At 37.6% G+C, this 22,219-nt stretch overlaps 1 protein-coding gene across 8 annotated transcripts in view; it reads right to left on the bottom strand.

Annotated features, from left to right (window-relative positions):
• fray (frayed) overlaps positions 1-22,219 on the bottom strand; it is a 506,360-nt gene that overhangs the window by 41,062 nt on the left and 443,079 nt on the right. For all 8 annotated transcript variants that reach the window (XM_068362883.1, XM_068362880.1, XM_068362879.1 and 5 more), the window contains 6 exons: positions 8,242-8,354; positions 7,228-7,364; positions 6,885-6,998; positions 6,505-6,670; positions 5,016-5,177; positions 3,001-3,189 (listed from right to left, as the gene is read on the bottom strand). In XM_068362883.1, the coding sequence (XP_068218984.1) occupies positions 3,001-3,189; positions 5,016-5,177; positions 6,505-6,670; positions 6,885-6,998; positions 7,228-7,364; positions 8,242-8,354 (881 nt within the window). The remainder of the gene's footprint in view (positions 1-3,000; positions 3,190-5,015; positions 5,178-6,504; positions 6,671-6,884; positions 6,999-7,227; positions 7,365-8,241; positions 8,355-22,219) is intronic.

Below are 22,219 nucleotides of genomic sequence, written 5' to 3'. Positions count from 1 at the left end.
TGACATCATTATTGAATTTTTAAGTAATATATAGCAGAGTTTTTTTTGTGCACACCATAGTGACTAGAGGAGTGCAATATCTGGTTTTCCTCAAAGTACTGTCTTCAGTCCATTACTTTTCATACTACATACTGCCTGTGTGGTTTGGCTTAAAAACAAGCTTGTTGCAGGCAGATGATGCACCTCAATTCCTTCTTCTGAATGTAGACCTGTGGTTGCTGAATCCCTATATATAGATCTAGCTAAAATTCGTCCAAGGTGCAATTTATTGGGGATGAACACAAGTAAAAATTAAAGTAAGTTAAGGATAGTGGCTTTTCGATAATCAGATCTTTGCATTGGCAATGTGTCTTCACCCATACACAACTCATTTAAAATCCTAGGTGTAATTCTTGATTACAAATTTACTTTTGACAAACACATCTGGTCTGTTTTTTCTTCAAAAGCAAATAAAATTGGGATAGTGAGTCCTAAGTTTTTTGTTGATCAATCTATCCTAAGGACATTTCTTAATTCTCTCATTCTACAATGTTTTGAGTATATTCTCCTACCTGGTCTTCACCTGCTAACTCTCATCTTAATTTGTTGGACTAAAACTTATGATCTAATAAATTACTTATACCTGACCTGGATATTGATCAGTTTTTGTGCATTTTGCTCAATATCTAACTTAATTCTGATCATCCTTTACATTCAGATCTTTCCAGACTGTAACATCCTTTACGTAGTACCAGGTATACCGTTAATTCTAAGTCTTGTCTTGTCTTCATCATAAGGGTCAATACAACCAGTAATCTAGATGTCTTATTCCAGTTGTGACCAGATTGTGGAATGATCTTCCCAATCTGGCAGTTGAATAGGTAGAACTTCAGAAATTCTAACTTGTTGCAAATGCTTTTCTGCTGAACAGGTTGACAAAAGTCTTGTTTAATAGTCTATATATAATTGATCCCTTTTACCATTTACTGATTTTGTTATATTTAATAACTTTTTTATATTATTTCTCATATACAGGTAGTTTATTCATTATTTCTCTATTTCCTTTCCACACAGGGCTCCTTTTCCTGTTGGGGCCCTTCGATTTGTATCATCCTTCTTTTCCAACTAGGGTTGTAACTTGGCTAGTAATAATAATAATAATCACATGCTGGACGAACCAGAGCTTCTTTTCTGACTGGGATGGTGTGCCACGAGTATTTTACTCCAGAAATGTATAAGCTAAATCAAAAAGATTTCCTCCAAGACACATATTCTTGAGAATGGCTCCGTTTAAAGTCTTATGCAATAACCAATTCAGAGTCTACTACATAGGATGATATATAGGAGACAATATCATATCACACCTACAAATAAGATACTCTTATGATAATAAATTGTACAAAAACAATAGAGCCTATAAAATGAATGAAAGGATGAGATGTGAAGGTCTTATGCCACTTGGGATGGGAGGGAGAGCATCTCCAACTCGCTAAATTTCAGTGGGAATTGTATATTCACTAAATGTGAATGCAATTACAGACTGAATTGAAGTTAACAGCTATGTTTGGCTAGGGTTTGTTTGTTGTATAGGAACACAAATATGCAACGCATACTAAATATTCACACGAATGATGCATGCCACACATGAAATTGTGGGTTTTATAGCTCATCATTATAACATAAAACATAAAAGACAATGCCATACATGAAATATTTACACAGGTACTGACTGCTTGAAAACATTCATGTATAACTTGAACTTCACAAATTAATACTTGGAGCAGTTGTGGTGTCTTGTCTTATAATTCACCATGATAACTATCCAGCAGTAGTTTTTGATTACTGAAAGGTTGCTAGTTAGTAGCAATAACTGGAAAATATAGCAGCTGAGTTTTATATCACCAAAACAAACATTATGCGGATACACATAAATATCAGATAGGGTGCAAAGTTAACTAGTTCTGAAAGAGTAAGGTGCTTCAAGCCTCAAACTCTTCAGCATAACTAATGATCACCATTAATGAGTTGATATGAATGCAATAAAAGCAGTTGCAATTCGACCCATGAGCATAAGCATCCAAATATATATATTCACAAACCCTGACAAAATAGGCATGCAAATGATGAGTAAAGGGTGAATTATGTCCAAAGTATTTCCCTTTAAAGGACTTATTTATGTACAGGTGGACTTGCTATTGCTCTATTCAATACAGCAACATGTGAATTTCTCCTTTCTCTAATATTCCTACAATGATGCCTTGCTTTGGAAATCCTCCAAAAGCTTCCCAAACCATTAAGCGACCACCGGTATCGAAGTACTGTACATCGCGATGCAGCTTTAAAAGTAGGCTCATACTATTACTTTACCTCATTTTGTTCACGTCACCTCTTTCTGTACGATTACTTTAATTTTCAGCCTTTGGGCTAAAAGTCATACACTAACATGACTTCTGTATCCCAGTTTTTTCCAGTCTCCTTTACAACGTATGCTTGATAATTGTCAGTTAAGAGATGACAATCTATAAATATATGGACTATACCAAAAATTAATAAATTTCCTCCTTATTCTTGCTTGTCATTTCAACTGCAAACTAGCTTACACAAAAAATATTGAATGATCTAATACTTGTCCACTAGCAAATGTACTCATACTTGTAAACAAAATCTTTGTAATTGTAAACTAAAAGAATTAAATACAAAAAAAAATACAGGGCCCAAACAGTTTGCATTACAAGACAGCATGATATTCACATCACCATGCTCATTGCACAATTACAATAGTCACACAAAACAAGAAGTCAATCAAAATTAAGGTAACGCTTGCTTCAATGATGTAAGTGCATGTTATAATCCCATGTTTAAGTTCATAACAAATACAGTACATGCAAAAAGAAAAAAAAAAGAAAAAAATGTAGAAACTAATGTTACACAATCTACATTCCCATGCCAATCTCACAGAATGAGAAAATGGCAGAGTTGGTCTTTGCTAAAAATAATATAAAGAGCCAGAACTAGCCTCACCTTGGCCACTCTCTCCTCTATTGATGGTCCGCCCAGCAATAGCACGGACTGAAGATATTTTTTATCTCTGGCCTTTTTGAAAAACGGATGTTTTAATAGCTCCTGGGCAGTGGGTCGTTTCGCAGGATCCTTCTGTAAGCAGTCTGTGATCATCTTCCTGATTCCTTTTCCATAATTCTTATACTGGTCCTGAAAATCATTTCAATGCATTATAGTAATTAAAATTCCCATAAATTCCACAGATCCAAAAAAAAAATTTCAAGATAAAAGGAATAAAATTACACAGAAATTACTTTTCACAATTAACAAAATACAACACTTAACCCTTTTACCCCCAAAGGACGTACTGGTACGTTTCACAGAAGCCATCCCTTTACCCCCATGGACGTACCGGTACGTCCTTGCAAAAAAATGCTAAAAAAATTATTTTTCATATTTTTTGATAATGTTTTGAGAAAATTCAGGCATTTTCCAAGAGAATGAGACCAACCTGACCTCTCTATGACAAAAATTAAGGCTGTTAGAGCAATTTAAATAAAATATACTGCAAAATGTGCTGGGAAAAAAATAACCCCTTGGGGGTTAAGGGTTGGAAATTTCCAAATACCCCGGGGGTAAAAGGGTTAATTAAAGGTGCAAATATAAAAGTAACAAAACATGAATATAATGCTAAATTTTCCGACGTTAAAAAATTTATGAATGGCGGAATATCAAGACCACAGGTCACCAAAGGGAAATCTAGAACCCTTAAATCCTTATGGAAAATATACCAGATGACAAGTGTTTGCTAAATCCATTAAAAATTTCTGTCTATTTGCTATGACTAATTATCAATACTCTTACATAATAAGTATCCTTCATAACTAATGCAACAAAGAAAAAGTATAGCTTTCTAAGAACCTAAGGCTATCTATAGACCAAATACAAAAGTGTATTCACAAAATAACCAGCACTTAACCCTTTTTACGCCCAAAGGACCTACTGGTACGTTTTGTATTTTCTTGAGATACTGAAGAGTAAAAAATTACAGTTTAAAATAATTTTGAATACTTTCATTGATTTGTGAGGCGTACTTAGATAGACGACTATAAAATTTAGAGACAAAGCATTAGTGACGATTCCAATTATCATAAATTAGTTTAAAGTTCTTGTATCTCACATTCCAATGGCATTTGGCTACCTGGAATCCAATGAATGAAGGCACTGATACAGTAGAATCAAACGGTCACAGTTTTATGCTTTTGTAAGGCTTGCCTAAAGGATTTGTTCTAGAATGAGAGGTGAAAATTAGGGCAAGTCAAGTTGAAGAAGTTGGAAAGCCTGCCAAGAAGACACCAAAGGGAACAGGGAAAAAATAATTGAAGTATACTATGGTCCTCTTTCAATATGACACTCTAGAATTTGTTAAAGTTTGCAACCTAATTTGAGCATCACCAGACTGTAATTAGTTTACTGCAATATATAAAAAAAAAAATTGTACCTACATATTTACAATTCAAAGTTCTTCATATAAAGCATCATATGCTTCATGAGATGAAGACAACAAATCATTTGATTGTGTAACAAATGAGATCAAAACTACTATACCACGAATTCCTCTAGAATTTAAAGAGATAAATTGCTTGTATTAGAAAACTATATATTAACCCTTTTATACCCAATGGACGTAATGGTACGTTTCACAAAACTCATTCCTTTACCCCCATGGACGTACTGGTATGTCCTTGCAAAAAACTGCTATCTACATTTAATTTTTTTTTTTTTTGAATAAATTTGATAACTTTGAGAAACTTCAGGCATTTTCCAAAAGAATGAGACCAACCTGACCTCTCTGTGACAAAAATTAAGGCTGTTAGAGCAATTTAAAAATATATATATTGCAAAATGTGCTTGAAAAAAAAGCCTAGGGGTTAAGGGTTGGAAAGTTCCAAGTAGCCTGGGGGTAAAAGGGTTAATGAATAGTATTTCAAAACACCGAAGCTACCATTTACTTCACAGAGATTAGAATTTTGTACCTTTTCTTCAGAACCTGTCTCTAGTGTAGGTGGGTCGTTTTGTAGGGTTAACATTAGAACCTTCATGGGGGGGTATTTATGATAAGGCGCTGTTCCAGTCACCATTTCTATTGCAGTAATGCCAAACGACCAGATGTCTGCCTTAAAATCGTACCCCGATACCTGTAAAAAGTAAGAATAATAAATACCGACACTTTTAATGGTGGTTTGATTATTTAGTACTTTTCCTGTTAAACCCTATTATTTTTTTCTTTTCATGACCTATAATCAAGTGAATTTACAAAAAACCCTCTTCAATCCAAATAATAAACAAACTGAACCACTATAATAAATAAATCTAATTTCTTCTTTGTTAACTTTCATAGACTATAGTCCATTTCTTTTAGCGATGCATATTTGCACCGACTCGCAGGGGTGCCCTTTTAGCTCGGAAAAGTTTTCGGATCGCTGATTGGTTGAACGAGATAATTCCAACCAATCAGCAATCACGAAACTTTTCCGAGCTAAAAGGGCACCGCTGTGAGTCGGTGCAAATATGCATCGCTAAAAGAAATGGACTATAGGACAGTACAGCACTGCTTAAAATATTGAAAAACATTAAAAAAAAAATCTATTGGTTTCTTAGCTCTGTTATTTTTTAATAAAAAGTAATGCACATGTGAAATCTTTCACTTAACAAAGTTTAGCAGTAAACTGTATGTGTAAGCCCTTCATTCTATAGTATTATAATTTTACTTTGGAAATTAAATTTATACAGATAACATTCCATCACTGTGTTACTAATAAGATATATGAAATATTACAAGCTACAGATTTGTTCTTGAATGAAAAAACAATGTTTAAAAGCTTGAGAAATTACCACGGCAAACTTCTGAAGAAATATGCTGTACAATATATACAGGATGGATTTTAGAACATTGAAAATAAAAGGGAAAAGGCTAAACAGTACAGCACTACTCAAAAAATAGATTATAATCTACTCAGCAAACTACTGTAAAAGTTGGTGAATATCTGGCAAAATGAGCATATAACAGCATTTGGCATGGCAATGATTCTGCTCACACTAATCCGACAATAGTCCTGCTTTTAAAAAAAAGTTTACCAAGCTGCACCTCATAAGTGTAATAAGAGCTCTACGGTGCCAATAGTTGTATTACTTTAATAATAGTCAAATATGGTACACAGCAAGTAATTTAGAACCATGGAAAGTTTAAGCATATTAATCCACAGGGCTGAATAAATTAAGGATTTCACAAAATTTCAACTTTTGTAGCTTATTACATGTTACTCTCTAAACTTTATAACAGCTGCAAACCTCCATATCCTATTTCAAAAATGTCAGATAGAACACCAAGGGGGAAAAAAAAAGTTGTGTAAGGTAATTTCACATTAATGCCATTACAAAACTAATAGACATTAATAACAAAAACTATATATTACAGGAAGAAAAACAATATGCGTATTCACCACAGTCCTTCACATAACATACCTGTTCCATAACTTCAGGCGCCATCCAACAGGGCGTGCCAACAAATGTATGTCGGGATTTTTGCCGAGACAAATCCCCTCCGGTTGATAGCCATGCACTCACACCAAAGTCTGCTATCTGCACAACGCCATCTTCACCCAATAAAATATTACCCGCTTTGATGTCTCTGAAAATTTGAAATAAAACTGGTTCATAACAAAAAATACTGATAAATATACAAAGGGTTAAAATTCCCAACAATATTTCAACAATCTTTACAACATATCCATAGTTGTAGTCGAAAGAATCAGCATTTAATTTTTCAATAACTAATTGCCCATCAGGACACTGCAACCATAAATATCTTAGTAGTATTATAAAACAGGAGTCTGGCTACACACCTGTGAATCTGGCCATTATTGTGAAAGTATTCTAGACCTTTTAGCACCTCTCGTAATGCTGTTGCAATCACAGGTTCTTCGAACACTCCATGTTTGCAATCTGATGACTTCATTCTGTAAAAAAAAAAAAATAATAGCACACACATTAAAAACTGCAATTGCTATTTTATTATAATAGATATATAAAGCTTACATAAAATCTGATACATTACTTCTATTTTCAGGTTGTGCGACCATCTCAGAATTTAACACACACAATCCAACAAAATATTTACAATATGCAAATAACTGGAAGGAATAAAATTCCTCAAGTAACAAAACATCATCATCTGGATATTCTTACCTATGCTTGATGATGTCAAGTAAGGATCCCCCACCTAGGAGCTTTAACACAAGCCATAGCTCTTCCTTAACTACGAATGATGTGTAATAAGTCACTACATTTTCATGATGGCACAACGACATAGCTTGGATTTCTTTCTGTAAACAAAAGAACAAATGAATTAAAACTACTATTTGCAACTTGAGATTACATACCAAGCGATGTCAATACATTTGTAACAAAGGCAGTATATGTTTAGCATCATTTTCAATATAATGTAATTTAAAAATCCCATCCCACCATGGCTCGACCAAAACATTTGTTCTCAAATGAGATGTAAAAATGGAGTTTTTATGATAAAACAAAGTTTTATGAATACTTACCTGGCAGTTATACATATATTTTAAGCTATATATATATATAACTGCCAGGCAAGTTCTATTCATAAAAATGAGAATTGGGTAAAGTAAAAGATTTTGGACAGCTATTTGGGGAGAAGCCAAAAGAAATAGGTAACAGTTTAAGACAGAACAATGCACACAAGCCAAAAAATTAAGAAAATAGCTTTCACTTTGTACTACTGTATATACCATTGCTCTCAAATTTTTACCTTATTCATTCCCTTCCTTCCTGTCCCTCAAAGCATCATTTTAAATACTATGACTACTGTACCCTACTTTAAAAATATTTTCTTCATAGTTATGTTTCAGAAACCTTGACAAATGAAGTACATATCCTTCATAGATTATTCTAAGTCAGAAATATAACAACTTCATGTTCTTTATAGATAATTCTTACAAATTCATAACCATATCTTTGATTTGTCCTCAAAAAGTAATAATACCATTGCATAAAACTAAATCTCAATACATGTACTGTAAACTAGAAAATTTTTCGTTTACCTACCAAATTTCACTAAATAAATGAATAAGCCAGATAAGTTCCAGATAGTCTACACTGTATGCTATTAAATATCACGTCTAGTAATATATAAAATTAAAATTAATTTAAAAAACACTAACAGGAAATACTTACTAATAATTCATCCATACTTGTATTCCATTTTTCTAGGTTTATTCTTTTGATGGCACATTTTTCGTTGCGGGGGATGCATAATGCAGAATGTACAACAGCTGTGGCTCCAATACCTGTAAAATAAAAATATAGTACCACATTAGTTTACATTAGGTGGTATGAAAATTTGACAGTACAATATTCATGCTTTATATAAAAAATATTCTATAACAGTTGTAAATAAATCTCAAAACTACTTCACAGATATATGCCATGGAAATGGCAAATGCAAAGATGCTTGCACATCTCCTCCAAGAAGCCGTTCTTACTCGCTCCCCAAGATATAGAAAAACATCGCAAATTTTTAAAATAACTTGTTTTTCCTAACTATACAAACCAGAGTACTTTAAAATAGCACCTATGCCATGCATCCTGAGATCTATTTTCAAGGATAAAAGGTTTGTATACACGTACGATCAAACACCGAAAACCATGCAGGAAGCAGTACCTCTGAGGGACCATGGTTTGACTCCGAAAGAGTCTAAGCATTGCTATAAGTCCAGTGAGGCTTATTAAAACTAGCTATAACGCATAACTACTACATACTACTACTAACTCTCACTCTTCTTGGAAGGAAGAGTAGACAAGAGAGACAATGACGATGAAGAGGCATTGGAAATAGGAGGATGAAGAGGAACAAGCACATTGCTTCTTCTCCATCTAGAGCTTTGGTTAACAGAAGCATTGAGGTCTTTCTCTGACGCTGCTCCCAAGGAGGAAGTAGCTACGGATGCTCCTTGCAAAGGCACCACAATGCTAGCAGTAGGAGCAGTACTTATAGAATACACCACAACAGATTGCAGGGTGACAAAATTCAATGAGGTCAGTCATACCTAGATAAGACCCTACAGTCTCAAGAGCTGCATCAAGAACAATGTTTTCAAGATTCAATACAAGTGAGAGACAAGGTTACTTCCATCTCTGCTTCTACACTCACTCAAATAAAAGCCAGGAGGTTGTAATCAATTTCCACAGCCTTGAGCAAACATTCTGACAGTAAAATTATTGAATCTTGTAAGGAACCAACCCAACATTATCACAAGAGGGAAGGAATACCAACCTAACATTATCACTAGGAGAGAGGAAAGAACCATAAAAGTCTTTCATAAGTGTCAGATGAGAATTTCCCCCAAACGAAGATTATAAAACTCCATTGAAAAGGAGACAAACTTCAAACACCATTGAAAAAGAGACAAACTACAACACATTGAATACGGGATGCCGTCAACAAGCATGGCCCCAACAAAGTACAGTACACAAAACTCCATGAGGATTCACCAAAAGTTCAGACATGAACTTTCTCCAAGGTCGAATCTTGCCCAAACACTTCTGCACATGGTTCTCTCCCATACTTTAAGGGAAAGAAAAATCAAATCCATGCAGGAAGGAAGAACATAGAGAGAGACAGTCACACTAGAAGATGAGCAGTGAAAAAATAGAGCTGTTTTCCACTAGGTGGCCAGCTGCACTCATTTTTTTTCAACATCACCCATAGTCAGCTTAAAGTGAGCTGCATCCATAAAGAAATGAAGAGGGAAATGCCTGCTGCAAAATACATACTTACAACACTGCTAGTGCTATGTCAGATTATGAAAGTATAACAGCTTGTACAGTAGAACCATAGTCATCTTCTAATATATTAGAGATCAAGTAGAATCCTTACTTCTCATGAGTTGAATTATTGTTCTTAATTATTTTAGGGCAATGGTATCTCCTGATAAACACTATACATGTAGATAGAATATACCCTACACGTAATTTCTACAAAAATTCAAAATATTTCTTAAGAGACAAATTATACCAAAAATAGAGTACAATATAGTACTGCAAATCATGACCATTGAATAATCCCAACTTTATCTATGGTGTGCTTTTTGTCCACTGGTTATATTCCATCCATTATGTTTCTTGGCAGAGACCACTGCTAAAAAAGTAAAAGAAAAAAATCAAAGAAAACTTAGATGTTAATGAACCAGAACTTCTTATGGCTCAAAAATATATAATACTGTACTACCACTTGAGAGGTATTGAATCCTTTGACTGGCCAGAGAGTACTACAATGGAACCCCCTCTGGTTACAGCTCACTTTTCCTCTGCCTACACATACACTGAATAGTCTGGCCTATTCTTTCTACTGTACAGGAAGAAACTGAAGTGTGCTACATTCTCCTCTGTCCTCATACCCCTGACAACACTGTGATTACCAAACAATTCTTCTTCGTTCAAGGGGTTAACTACAGCAGAATAATTGTTTAAAGGCTTAAAGGCCGCTCATGAATGGCAAAGGCAAGGGACAATGACAATGTCCTAGAGACTGACCATATATGCATATGATCAACACCCAAGGCCCCTCTCCACCCAAGCTAGAACCAAGGAGGGCTGGACAATGGCTGCTAATGACTCAGCAGATAGACCCATAGGCTCCCCTAAAACTGCCCCCTCCTTAGCTCACAAGGATGGTGAGGTTGCACTGAACAAAGAAATTTACGACTTTGAGAGGGACTCGAACCCCAGTCTGGCGTTCACTACTTTTACATATGAACCATCAATTACAACCTGTGAAAGCTATATAAATAAGTCTCTTTCCAAAAGGAAAAAAATTTCCATTAAAAACATATGAAATAGTTTTGTTGTAGCAAGGTATATCTGCTTTCACATTCATAAAAAATTATTTTGAAAGCATTAAATGATACTGGTATACAATGCAGTATTTTACTGTTCAGAGTATAGGGTACTGGTCTCAGGAATCCTCAATAAGGTTACTGTAATTTGAAATTGATCTTGAGCCAGATCATAATAAACCACGATTCAGAAAACAAAAATTTCCATTCAATGGTCTTGGTAAAGTATTGAAGAATATAAAGAAAATCAGTCCAGATCTGAAAACACAGTAAAAGAAATGGAATTGGAAGGGTTGGAAATGAGACTCAAAGAGCTTTACATCAAGTCTGGTAAACAAATATCACAAATTTTTAAGTACTGTAATTTGTATTTTTCCTAACATACTTACCTAGAACTACCTTCTTAGGAGTTACTGGTAACTCTACCTAACCGACCAGCTTTTTGTATAGTTTACCTATTTCCGTTTTCTACGGGGTCAACCTCAGGCAGTGTGATATGTGCCCTGAGGCGACCCAGGGTCGGGAAGCGTGCTAGCTCAGGTCGTCGAACTGATGTTAAAAATTACTCCAAATCACTGCTGTAAATTGTAGATCATACATGCAATGCACCAATGTACAACTTCCAGGCAATATCTACTACTCTTAGACAATTGCTTTCCCGCTCATGTATTAGCAAAATTTCACAGAAAACTTCATACCATGTTAGCGAGTGTAAGTACAAGCTCATAGATATTGCCTTCCGTAAAAAAGTAACAAGGGTACTACTAACTTTGCAGCAGAGATGCACCTTCTAAAGGCAAGGTCTTTGAAGCCTTACACAAGAGCAGTGCAAAATAGATAGGTATGAACTCTATCTGTTGCAAATTATAAAAGATATTGTATCAGGTTTTCTGAATCTGTCTACATTTCTTTAAAATCACTAAATTCTATTGAAATATAGTATATAAAGTACTGTATTTGAAAACCCATGCAAAATTAATAAACAGCTGATGCACTATAATACAGAATGCAACTTGGTTTGGAACCACAAATTTTAATACATGCAATAAATAGACTTGTAACTTATATTCCACTAAAGTTTTGTAAATGTAATCTGTTTACGATACAGTAGTGTACTGTACTTATATCAACAAAGATACAGTATCCCAATGAGAATTCTATAAGGTTTATAAGTGACCCTCAAATCCAAAAAAAAAAAAGGAATTTTTTTTATAATCTAATGACGCTACATTACCATCATAACTACCGTTAAAAGCCCATTTTTATCTCAAATATTTCAAATCCCAAGACATTAACATCTGTGATAAAAAGGCCATGCTTTATTTATTCTTTTATGAGAGGTTTTCCAAGAAAGTACAAAAACTATAGTAGGAACTCATACTGCAAAACAACCAAACTAGGTGTAGGTATACAAAACGATGGAAGTCCACTTTCAAATGTTATTTATAGAAAGCTGTTCTCCACCAAACACTGTCAACATATAATATAGAGCATGTAAACACACAAAATAAACACAAGGATCAATCACTGTCAACTTACCGAGCTATTTACAACCTAACAAACATAAGAACACAGCCTTCTCATTATATATACTTGTCGCTAAACATTTAAACAGCTGATAAAACGCAAACGCTGTCCATTTACTTAACCCCTCTACCCCCAATGGACGTACTGGTATATTTCACAAATCTCACCCCTTAACCACCATGGACGTATAGGTACGTTGTTGCAAAAAGCTGCTATTTGCTTTTTTTTTTTTTTTTTTTTTGCATATTTTTGATAATTTTATGAGAAACTTCAGGCATTTTCCAAAATAATGAGACCATCCTGACCTCTCTATGACGAAAATTAAGGCTGTCAGCGCAATCTAAAAAAACACAATATTGCAAATGGGGCTTGAAAAAGAAAAATGCCTGGGGTTAAGGGTTAGTAAGTTCCAAATAGCATTGGGGGTAAAAGGGTTAACATTTAGTCATAAGTAAAAATGAGAGACCATGAAGTTCACTGACTCGCATAGCTGAAGCCAAAGCTAGTAGGAACACCGTCTTCCAAGTGAGACGGCGATCTGTTGCCTGGCATAACGGTTCATAGGGAGGTCTCTTTAGAGACCTGAGAACTTGCACCACTCTTCATGGAGGAGGTCTCACTTCAGACTGAGGACAGGTAAGTTCGTAACTCCGTATGAGTAAGAAAAGTTCTAGCAATGAGGAAATGTCAATTCCGTTGAGTCTATGGGCGAGTCTTACGGCTGAGCGATAGCCTTTAATCGCCGAGACTGAAAGGTGCATTTCCTCACACAAATACAAGAGGAACTTCGCTATTATTATTATTATTATTACTATCCAAGCTACAACCCTAGTTGGAAAAGCAAGATGCTATAAGCCCAGGGGCTCCAACAGGGAAAAATAGCTCAGTGAGGAAAGGAAATAAGGATATAAATAAATGAAGAGAACAAATTAACAATAAAACATTCTAAAATAAGAAACAACGTCAAAACAGACATGTCATATAATAAACTATCAACAACATCAAAAACAAATATGTCATAAATAAACTATAAAAAGACTATGTCTGCCTGGTCAACAAAAAAGCATTTGCTCCAACTTTGAACTTTTGAAGTTCTACTGATTCAACCACCCGATTAGGAAGATCATTCCACAACTTGGTCACAGCTGGAATAAAACTTCTAGAGTACTGCGTAGTATTGAGCTTGGTGATGGAGAAGGCCTGGCTATTAGAATTAACTGCCTGTCTAGTATTACGAATAGGATAGAATTGTCCAGGGAGATCTGAATGTAAAGGATGGTCAGAGTTGTGAAAAATCTTATGCAACATACATAATGAACTAATTGAACGACGGTGCCAGAGATTAATATCTAGATCAGGAATAAGAAATTTAATAGACCGTAAGTTTCTGTCCAACAAATTAAGATGAGAATCAGCAGCTGAAGACCAGACAGGAGAACAATACTCAAAACAAGGTAGAATGAAAGAATTAAAGCACTTCTTCAGAATAGATTGATCACCGAAAATCTTGAAAGACTTTCTCAATAAGCCTATTTTTTGTGAAATTGAAGAAGACACAGACCTTATATGTTTCTCAAAAGTAAATTTACTGTCGAGAATCACACCTAAAATTTTGAAAGAGTCATACATATTTAAAGAAACATTATCAATACTGAGATCCGGATGTTGAGGAACCACCGTCCTTGACCTACTTACAATCATACTTTGAGTTTTGTTAGGATTCAACTTCATACCCCATAATTTGCACCATGCACTAATTCTAGCTAAATCTCTATTAAGGGATTCACCAACCCTAGATCTACATTCAGGGGATGGAATTGATGCAAAGAGAGTAGCATCATCTGCATATGCAACAAGCTTGTTTTCTAGGCCAAACCACATGTCATGTGTATATAGTATGAAAAGTAATGGGCCAAGAACACTACCCTGTGGAACACCAGATATCACATTCCTATAATCACTATGGTGCCCATCAACAACAACTCTTTGAGATCTATTACTTAAAAAATCAATAATAATGCTAAGAAACGACCCACCCACTCCCAACTGTTTCAGTTTGAAAACAAGGGCCTCATGATTAACACGGTCAAAGGCAGCACTAAAATCAAGGCCAATCATACGAACTTCCCGACCACAATCAAGGGATTTCTGTACAGCATTGGAGATTGTAAGAAGGGCATCACATGCTCCAAGGCCTTTACGAAAACCAAATTGCAAACTAGGGAGTAGATGATTACCTTCAGCAAACCTATTAAGACGTTTTGCCAGAAGATGTTCAAAAACTTTAGATAATATTGGAGTTATGGAAATTGGGCGGTAATCAGTGGGACTTGAGCTACCACAAACACATTTACATAGAGGAGTAACATTACCAATTCTCCAACTAGTGCTAAAAGCTCCTCTTCTTGCTAATTTGCGCAAAATAACAGATAACTTTGGAGCTAAGAAATCTGCAGTCTTTATAAAAAACAAAGGAAAAATACCATTTGGGTCTACACCTCCATAAGCATCAAGGTCCATCAACAGAGCTTTAATCTCACGAGATCGAAAAGCTAAACTTGTTAGTTTAGCCTCAGGAAAACAGGAATGAGGAAGTTCAAGTTTTTCATTACTCTGTTTACTGTCAAAAACATCAGCCAAAAGGGTTGCCTTTTCCTTTGGACAGTGAGTGACTGAGCCATCTGGTTTAAGTAAAGGAGGAACTGTTGCATCTACACCAAAGAGTGCAGATTTAAGGGTAGACCACCATTTATGTTCCTGAGTTGTACCAGAAAGTGTTTCTTTTATGGTTAAATTGTACTCCTATTACTGGAATAGTGGCATCTAGAGGAGAGATACCCCTTCCACGACACCAACCACAAAAGACTTTCCATTTTGCCTGGTAGACAGCTACTGATGATTTCCGCAGCTATCCAGACATCCTGCTTGCAGCTTGTTGCGAAACTCCTCTCTGAGTGAGGAGATGCTGGATAGTCTACGGGCAAGAAGTTGTCGTGAAGCTACGGCTTTGTGGAAAATGCTGGCATGAGGTGGTTTGAGTACATCGTGTCGTGGAGGGAGTTCTCTAGGAGACTCCATCAGGAGTTGCAGAAGGTCCAGAAACCATTCTGCATGATGCCATAGCAGAGCTATGAGAGTCTTTGAGAGGTTGACCGATATTCTGGCCTTGTTGAGTACCTTCCTCATCAGACAGAATGGGGCAAAGGCGTAAACGTTGATGCTATCCCACCGTTGTTGGAATGCATCTTACCAGAGAGCCTTGGGGTTTGGGACTGGGGAGCAGTACAATGGGAGCCTGAAGTTCAGGGCCGTTGCGAAGAGATCCACAGTCGAACCCCACAAAGTCAGGACTTTGTTGGCTACTAGATGATTCAAAGACCACCCAGTACTCACTACCGGAGATGCTCTGCTCAAATTGTCGGCGAGCACATTCCTTTTGCCTGAAATGAAGTGTGCTGATAGTGGTATTGAGTGAATCTCGGCCCATCTCAGTATCTCTACTGCTAGATGGGATAAGGGCTGCGAAAAGGTACCTCCTTGTTTGTTGATGCAAGCGACTACTATGGTGAGGTCGCTCATCACCACAACTGAGTGGACCGCCAGAAACTGCTGGAACTGTTGAAGGGCCAGAAAGACGGCCTTCATCTCTAAGAGATTAATGTGGAGGTACTCTTCTCACTCTGACCAAAGGCCTGAGTTTGTGTGGTGCAGCATGTGGGCCCCCCACCCTAGACAGAGGTAAGGCAGGAGAGCGTCCGGAGGCCGAGTCAGGAAGGACAAGGCCTCGAAGTCCTAATAAGAATCAGTTTCACCCTAGGGGATGTTACCGTGTCTGACTCCTATTTTTTTCTTCATGGGAGAAGCAGCCAAGGTTCTCTGCAGGAGATCTGCTGGTGCCGTCGGATGTTGTGCAGTCTCCAAATAGCGAGATGATAAAGCAAGTCCGAAGGCTTGCACAACTGCTCTGACTATGGGACTGAACCAAGGCTGTCAGAGAGTGTTTCTGAAGAGAAAGGGATCAATGGATCCCTGCGAGGAGTCTCGACTGATGGTTGATGTGGTGGGTCTGCCTTTGACGATGGAGTCTTCAACCCCACTGTGGAGTCTCTTCCTCCATTTCCCGGCGAGCGCACTGTAATGTGTTTGTGAGGAGAGAAATGGGGCCATGGTGAGTGTCAAAAAGTTTTACCTTTTGCTCTTTTTGACTGTTGCGCAAGTGCGCAGGAGAGCGCTGGCGAGTCGGGAAGCCCTGGCGCGCAGGAGTACACTAACGCGCAGGCGAGTGCGGGTGCACAGGCAAGTGATGGTGCGCAGGAGAGCGCTGATGCACAGAAGAGCACTGAGGAATAGGAGAGCACAATAGCACAGGAGAGCCCTGTCGCACTGGTGAGCGCAGGTGCCTTGGCAATCGTAGATAAGCTGATGGGCGCTGGTGAGTCGGCAAATACTGGCGCTTCAACCGGCGAGAGCATGCTGGAGCATTGGAGAGTGCTGACGAGATGTTGGTGAGCGCTGGCACGTTGGTCTGGAACGCTCTGAAGGAAGGCGCGTTCTCGAGGGCAAGTAATGCTTTGAGACACGAACTGAGAAGGGAGATCAGAAGGTTGGCGCGATGCAGAAACAGGGATGTGCCCTTTGGATGGGCAAACATCCTCCATGGGGGATCGTGAGCGATCCACAGAAGAGTCCAAGACAGAAGTCCAAGGACTAGCAACAGCGTCGTCAGGAGAAAGTCCAGGAACAGGCGGAGGTCAAGGGCCAGAAGACGACAGAAGAGGAGGCTCCTCTGTGGGGGAAGGCTGCAGAGCCGAAGAGGCGCCTTTTCACCGATGGCGAAGAGCGACCTCTAAGGAGAAGTGGAGAGCGAGCTCTGCGAGACCGATGACGCCCTTTGGGGGCCGGTGAATCACCAAGCTGACCTTTAGAAGAGGGAGTCCTCCGCAGAGGAGTATCTATGAGTGCTGTAATGAGAAGAAACACTCGCAGGAGACAGGCAAAAGACTTTTCTTCCCCCTCGAAGGATAATCAGAAACGGGGGAAATGCAGTTGGCAGCAACAGCTGAAGAGTCTGAAGAGGCAGGAGCATCGGCAGCAGCAGCAGAAGGCGCCTCAGACACCACTACATCAACGTACGACAGAGGATCCACCTCCGAAAGTCGACGAAGGTTGCACACTAACACCACGGATGATGAGCTGCAGCAAGTAAACCTTGGACGGCGGACCCGGAAGCCGTGAGGACGACCAGACTTGTACAAAAGGAGAAAGATACAAGACCTCACCCGGGGGGAGGGGTGGAGCTGCTTCACTAGGGGAAGCAACACCATCTCTCAGGACCGGGGTTCGGGGGTGACCATCAATTAAAGGGCCTACGCTACTACTTGACGAAAAATATCCCACTTTGACTTCTTCGACAGACAAAAAGCAATTACTGTAATGGTAGTCCAAAATAACTTGGTGAGGATGAAGAACGGCAACGACCGTTCACCATCCGAGCCAAAAACAAAGTGAGCTAAATCACAGGTGTGAGCGTGAATGATAGCAAGCTACCCCCTTACCCACCTAACTAGCAGAATAGGTAGTTAACCTTCGCTAAAATTTTAATGGCTCACCCTTTCAGCTTCGGCGAAAGTAATTCCCCTAATAAATAGCGTAGGTTTGTATTCCAGTTATGGAACAAATCAAAGTGGGTGTTCTTAATAAGTTCTGACAGTACAGTTAGATCAGAGACCATAATATTCTAATAAACTGTATTCCTTCCCTCCCCAAAAATTTGCATAACAGCACTGCATACTGTATAAGTACATTTCATTAATTACACCCGACTATATTTGACAACTTCAGCATTTACAATAATACTGTAATTAATAATTTACCGAAGTCATGTTGTGCCTTAATGATGTATACCTAGCATAATATGCCACATGGTTAGAAATGGGTAGGCTACATAGGTACGTCACTACAAGCAATGTTTATTCTATCAGAAATGTAAATCAATTAGCTCAATATTTTCCACACCACCAGGCCTCACGCCACATCCCTTATTGCACAATTCCACTTCTCTGGCTCACTCCCTGTATTGCTGCATCTGTCATTGCATTTGTCTAGCACCAAGTGCTCTTTCTTAAAATATACCATGGCCTCTAAAGGAGGTTCATCATAGAAAATTAGCTCAAAGTGGCAGAGGAAGGTGGAGATTCTTGAACAGAAGATAGAGCTACTTAAGTGCAAAGATGGATGGCCTCTTATACCTGTAGACTGAGCTTTGGGACTGAACGTGAGTAGCCCTGTGAAATATATGGAGAAAAATGTGAAGAAGGCTCGTGCTGCTGTGACGGCAAATGGCCACGCAGTGCGAAGAATCTGAAGGGTGAAGGACAAGAACACAATCCGTATGGAAAATGCTTTATTTGTGGATCAAGCATCAGTATGTAAAGGAGTAGCCATTGACTCACTCATCATTCGGGAGAAAGCCAAATGCGAGATGCCAACCACCAGTCAAGTTGCCACATCTATGCCTTTCCAAGCCAGCAAAGATTGATTTGAGAAGTTCAAGTGCCATTTTTAATTACAGAACATCAAAATAACAAGATTCAGGGTCTATGGACCACAAGGCAGAGAAAGCTTTTCCTGCGGAACATTACGAGATCATCCAAGGGATACAAGCCAGAGTATGGGTAGAACAAGGATGAAACTAATAAGTTTATGCACTATGTGTATAATGCTGTAAAGATTTTGATGAAAATTTTATCCATACTTTATTAAAAAAAAGTTTTCAATACTGTATGTATGCTTTACATAACTGAAAATGAACACTAGTTAGTGTGTACATATAAACTTCTGCAATGCAAAACAACTCTGGTGAGTAATTTACATTCTTAAAGAAAACACCATGATGTGTTGAAGAAACTTGGGTATTAAAAAAAAAAAAACACCATGCTCCTGGGTTCAGGACAGCAAAGGGCAGGTACGCTAACTGTTAGTAGTACATTTCTTTTTATTTCTCTGATTTAAATGTATATATTTCCTTTTCATTTCTTAAGTTATATTTGTGCAAATTATATTTAGTATACTTCATAAAATATTTAACCGACATCTGTCCCTTAACCCCATTCTAATAATTGTCTTTTCCTTTGTCTCCCCTTGTGTGTAAATTTTAAGCAGTAATGCCTGGCTTCAGTTACAAGTCAGCCAACCCCCTTGCCCCTCAGCACGAAAAAAAGAACAAGCCTCCAGTATACTAAATGCATTAGGTGTGGATGACAAGCGATCTCTTCCTCGACTGGTTTCATCACTGCTTCCTGCTGGAGGTTGAGCAGTACCCTTAATAATACTCGGAGATACCCAACCTCCATCCCGATACTGAATGGCAACGTAACATGGAGGTGGCGTTCTTTCCTCTCAATACCACTTCGTTCATCCAGCTGATGGACCAGGGAGTCATCAAAAACTCTAAGGCCCATTACTATACACCAGACATGTGATGGCACAACTTCAAGCAGCCAAGGATAACATTACTGGCCTCAAAGTCATAAGTACTGAATGGGTTTCAAAATTACAGACTCACTCTCTCTTATTTAGAAACCATTCAGCAACCTCAAATCCCCGACGGTAAATGCCTGGTGGAAACGTCTATGCTTCAACTATGTAATGTAAAGGTCTTTAAACAGGTCAAGAAGATCATGACCTTAGCACAAAAAGTGGCAGACAAAGGAAGTGGCTGAGGAATTGCCGTGAAGATGCTTAATGAGCATGAGGAGGAGCTGACCGAGGAAGACCTTGATGAATACTGTGAGCTTATTTAACAAGCAAGCATAGGCAGCAAAGGGTGATGAACCTGGCAAAAAGGATCAAGGCATCACTTCAAAAGTTTGGTTAGATGTCGCATATGGTGGAGAGTGTGAAGAATGTGGAATACAGCAAAACCCTTCAATGTATTGTACATATTAAATACGCTTCTATTATGTCTAGTTAAAGCGTATTATGCATCACAATATCAAGAGTAGAAATACTTTGTAATCGGTAAGTGGTGTTGTATGTGAACCGTAAAATCCTTTTTTTTACAGTACTGTATATACTTAGGATGTTCTACCTGTACGTACAGTAGCGGTGGCACAACACTGTATGTATTAGTTAATATACTGCACATATATACATTCATTGAAAAAGAACTACAGTACTGTACAGTATACAAACTATATACAGGTAGGTTCATATGTATTGGGTGACTTGTTGGCAGAGTGGCGAGGCGAATGGGCAAGGACAGTGATGAGTTAATTAAGCTGTACTATAGCAATAGTACAGGTAATGTACACATATTACGGTGATATACACTACAGTATCACCGAGTGTTGTATAGTTAGGAAGAACTGTTTTTATTGTTATCTATACAACAGGTAGTGTGACGACAACGTACGAGTTACCAGTCTTACCTTCAGTACCACACTGAATTAGTGTACTGTAGAAGTGATAGTAACGTATAATTAACCTTTTACAGTAATATAAACTACAATGAAACTATAGAAATGAAAGAAAACAATGTAACAAATTATTTTGGGTGTTACTTGACAGCACATCGGGGATAGTCAACTGGTTTGGGTTACGAGCTAACCAGACCTTCATAGTCCACAAATGCTATCAAAAGTTGATCTCTATATTCTACGCATTGATGTACAACATATCTCAAAAGGAAAAATTTTCATTTGACACAACCAAATAATAATGCATCTTCCCCTTTTCTTAAGCTTCTGTGTCCTCAGTCCATTTACAAAGTTTGCGTCGTCTGCTGGCCACTCTTGGACGCGTCGTCTGCTGGCCACTCTTGGACGCGTCGTCTGCTGGCCACTCTTGGACGCGTCGTCTGCTGACTTTCATTACCAAAATTTTGTAAGTTATTTTGTCTTCCCAGTAGTCTCTGTTGCCTAACCCCTATACAGATTGACAGCTACCTTTATCGCGTTATTGGAATACTGTAGATACAATTGATTTTGAGGACTGTACAGTCTAAACGACAGAAAGAATGTTTGAGTGTACTTTCCAATACACTTCTGTAATATTGGTCTTGTCTCAAAGAAACATTTAGCTTGCACTACCACTAGTGTAAAAAGAAAAACTTTAAAGAAATAGAGAAATCAAAATGTCTTAAAAATTTCAAAATCAGTTTCCCTTCATTCTCTTCAATCAAAGGTTATTTTTATCTGGATTCCTATAAAATATGTAAATATAATTGTGACTTACCCTAACCTTTTTTTTTTCAAATAATATCTCTATCAACTTGGCAATTATCACAGCACCAAAGCCCAGGTTAAGCCATTATAATTAAAAACAGATAAAGACCACAAAAAACAGAATTTTAATTAAAGTCATTTCAATACTGACAGATAAAGACCAAGAAAAATCTTACTTGATTTGACTGATTATGCTTAATGCAACCCAGCATGTACACACTATTATATGGACTGTTTTAATACAAGAACACATTTATCCTTGTTATCATTATGGTTTTCAATATTTTCTCTAACGTAATTGAAACCTCAAGAGAAAATTCTCTCATTTGGCCGAAGTCATACAATAATCTCTGAATTATGCTGAACGGACAGCTATCGTTTCTCTTTAAAGAATCATCCGTCAAATTCCCAAATCTTAAATTTTCATGAAAGTACTAAATCTAATATTTTCCCAAGTTTGAAGTGTACAGTGCGAGAAATCTAACTAAAAGAGGAAAATTATTACAGTATAACCAAGATTATACACTTCCACAACAGAAACCAAACCTACAAGAACCAATTTGATAA

The sequence above is a fragment of the Palaemon carinicauda genome, chromosome 39 (genome assembly GCF_036898095.1).
Source record: "Palaemon carinicauda isolate YSFRI2023 chromosome 39, ASM3689809v2, whole genome shotgun sequence".
NCBI classification, from domain to species: domain Eukaryota; kingdom Metazoa; phylum Arthropoda; class Malacostraca; order Decapoda; family Palaemonidae; genus Palaemon; species Palaemon carinicauda.
This window is presented reverse-complemented; position numbering and strand designations above follow the sequence as displayed.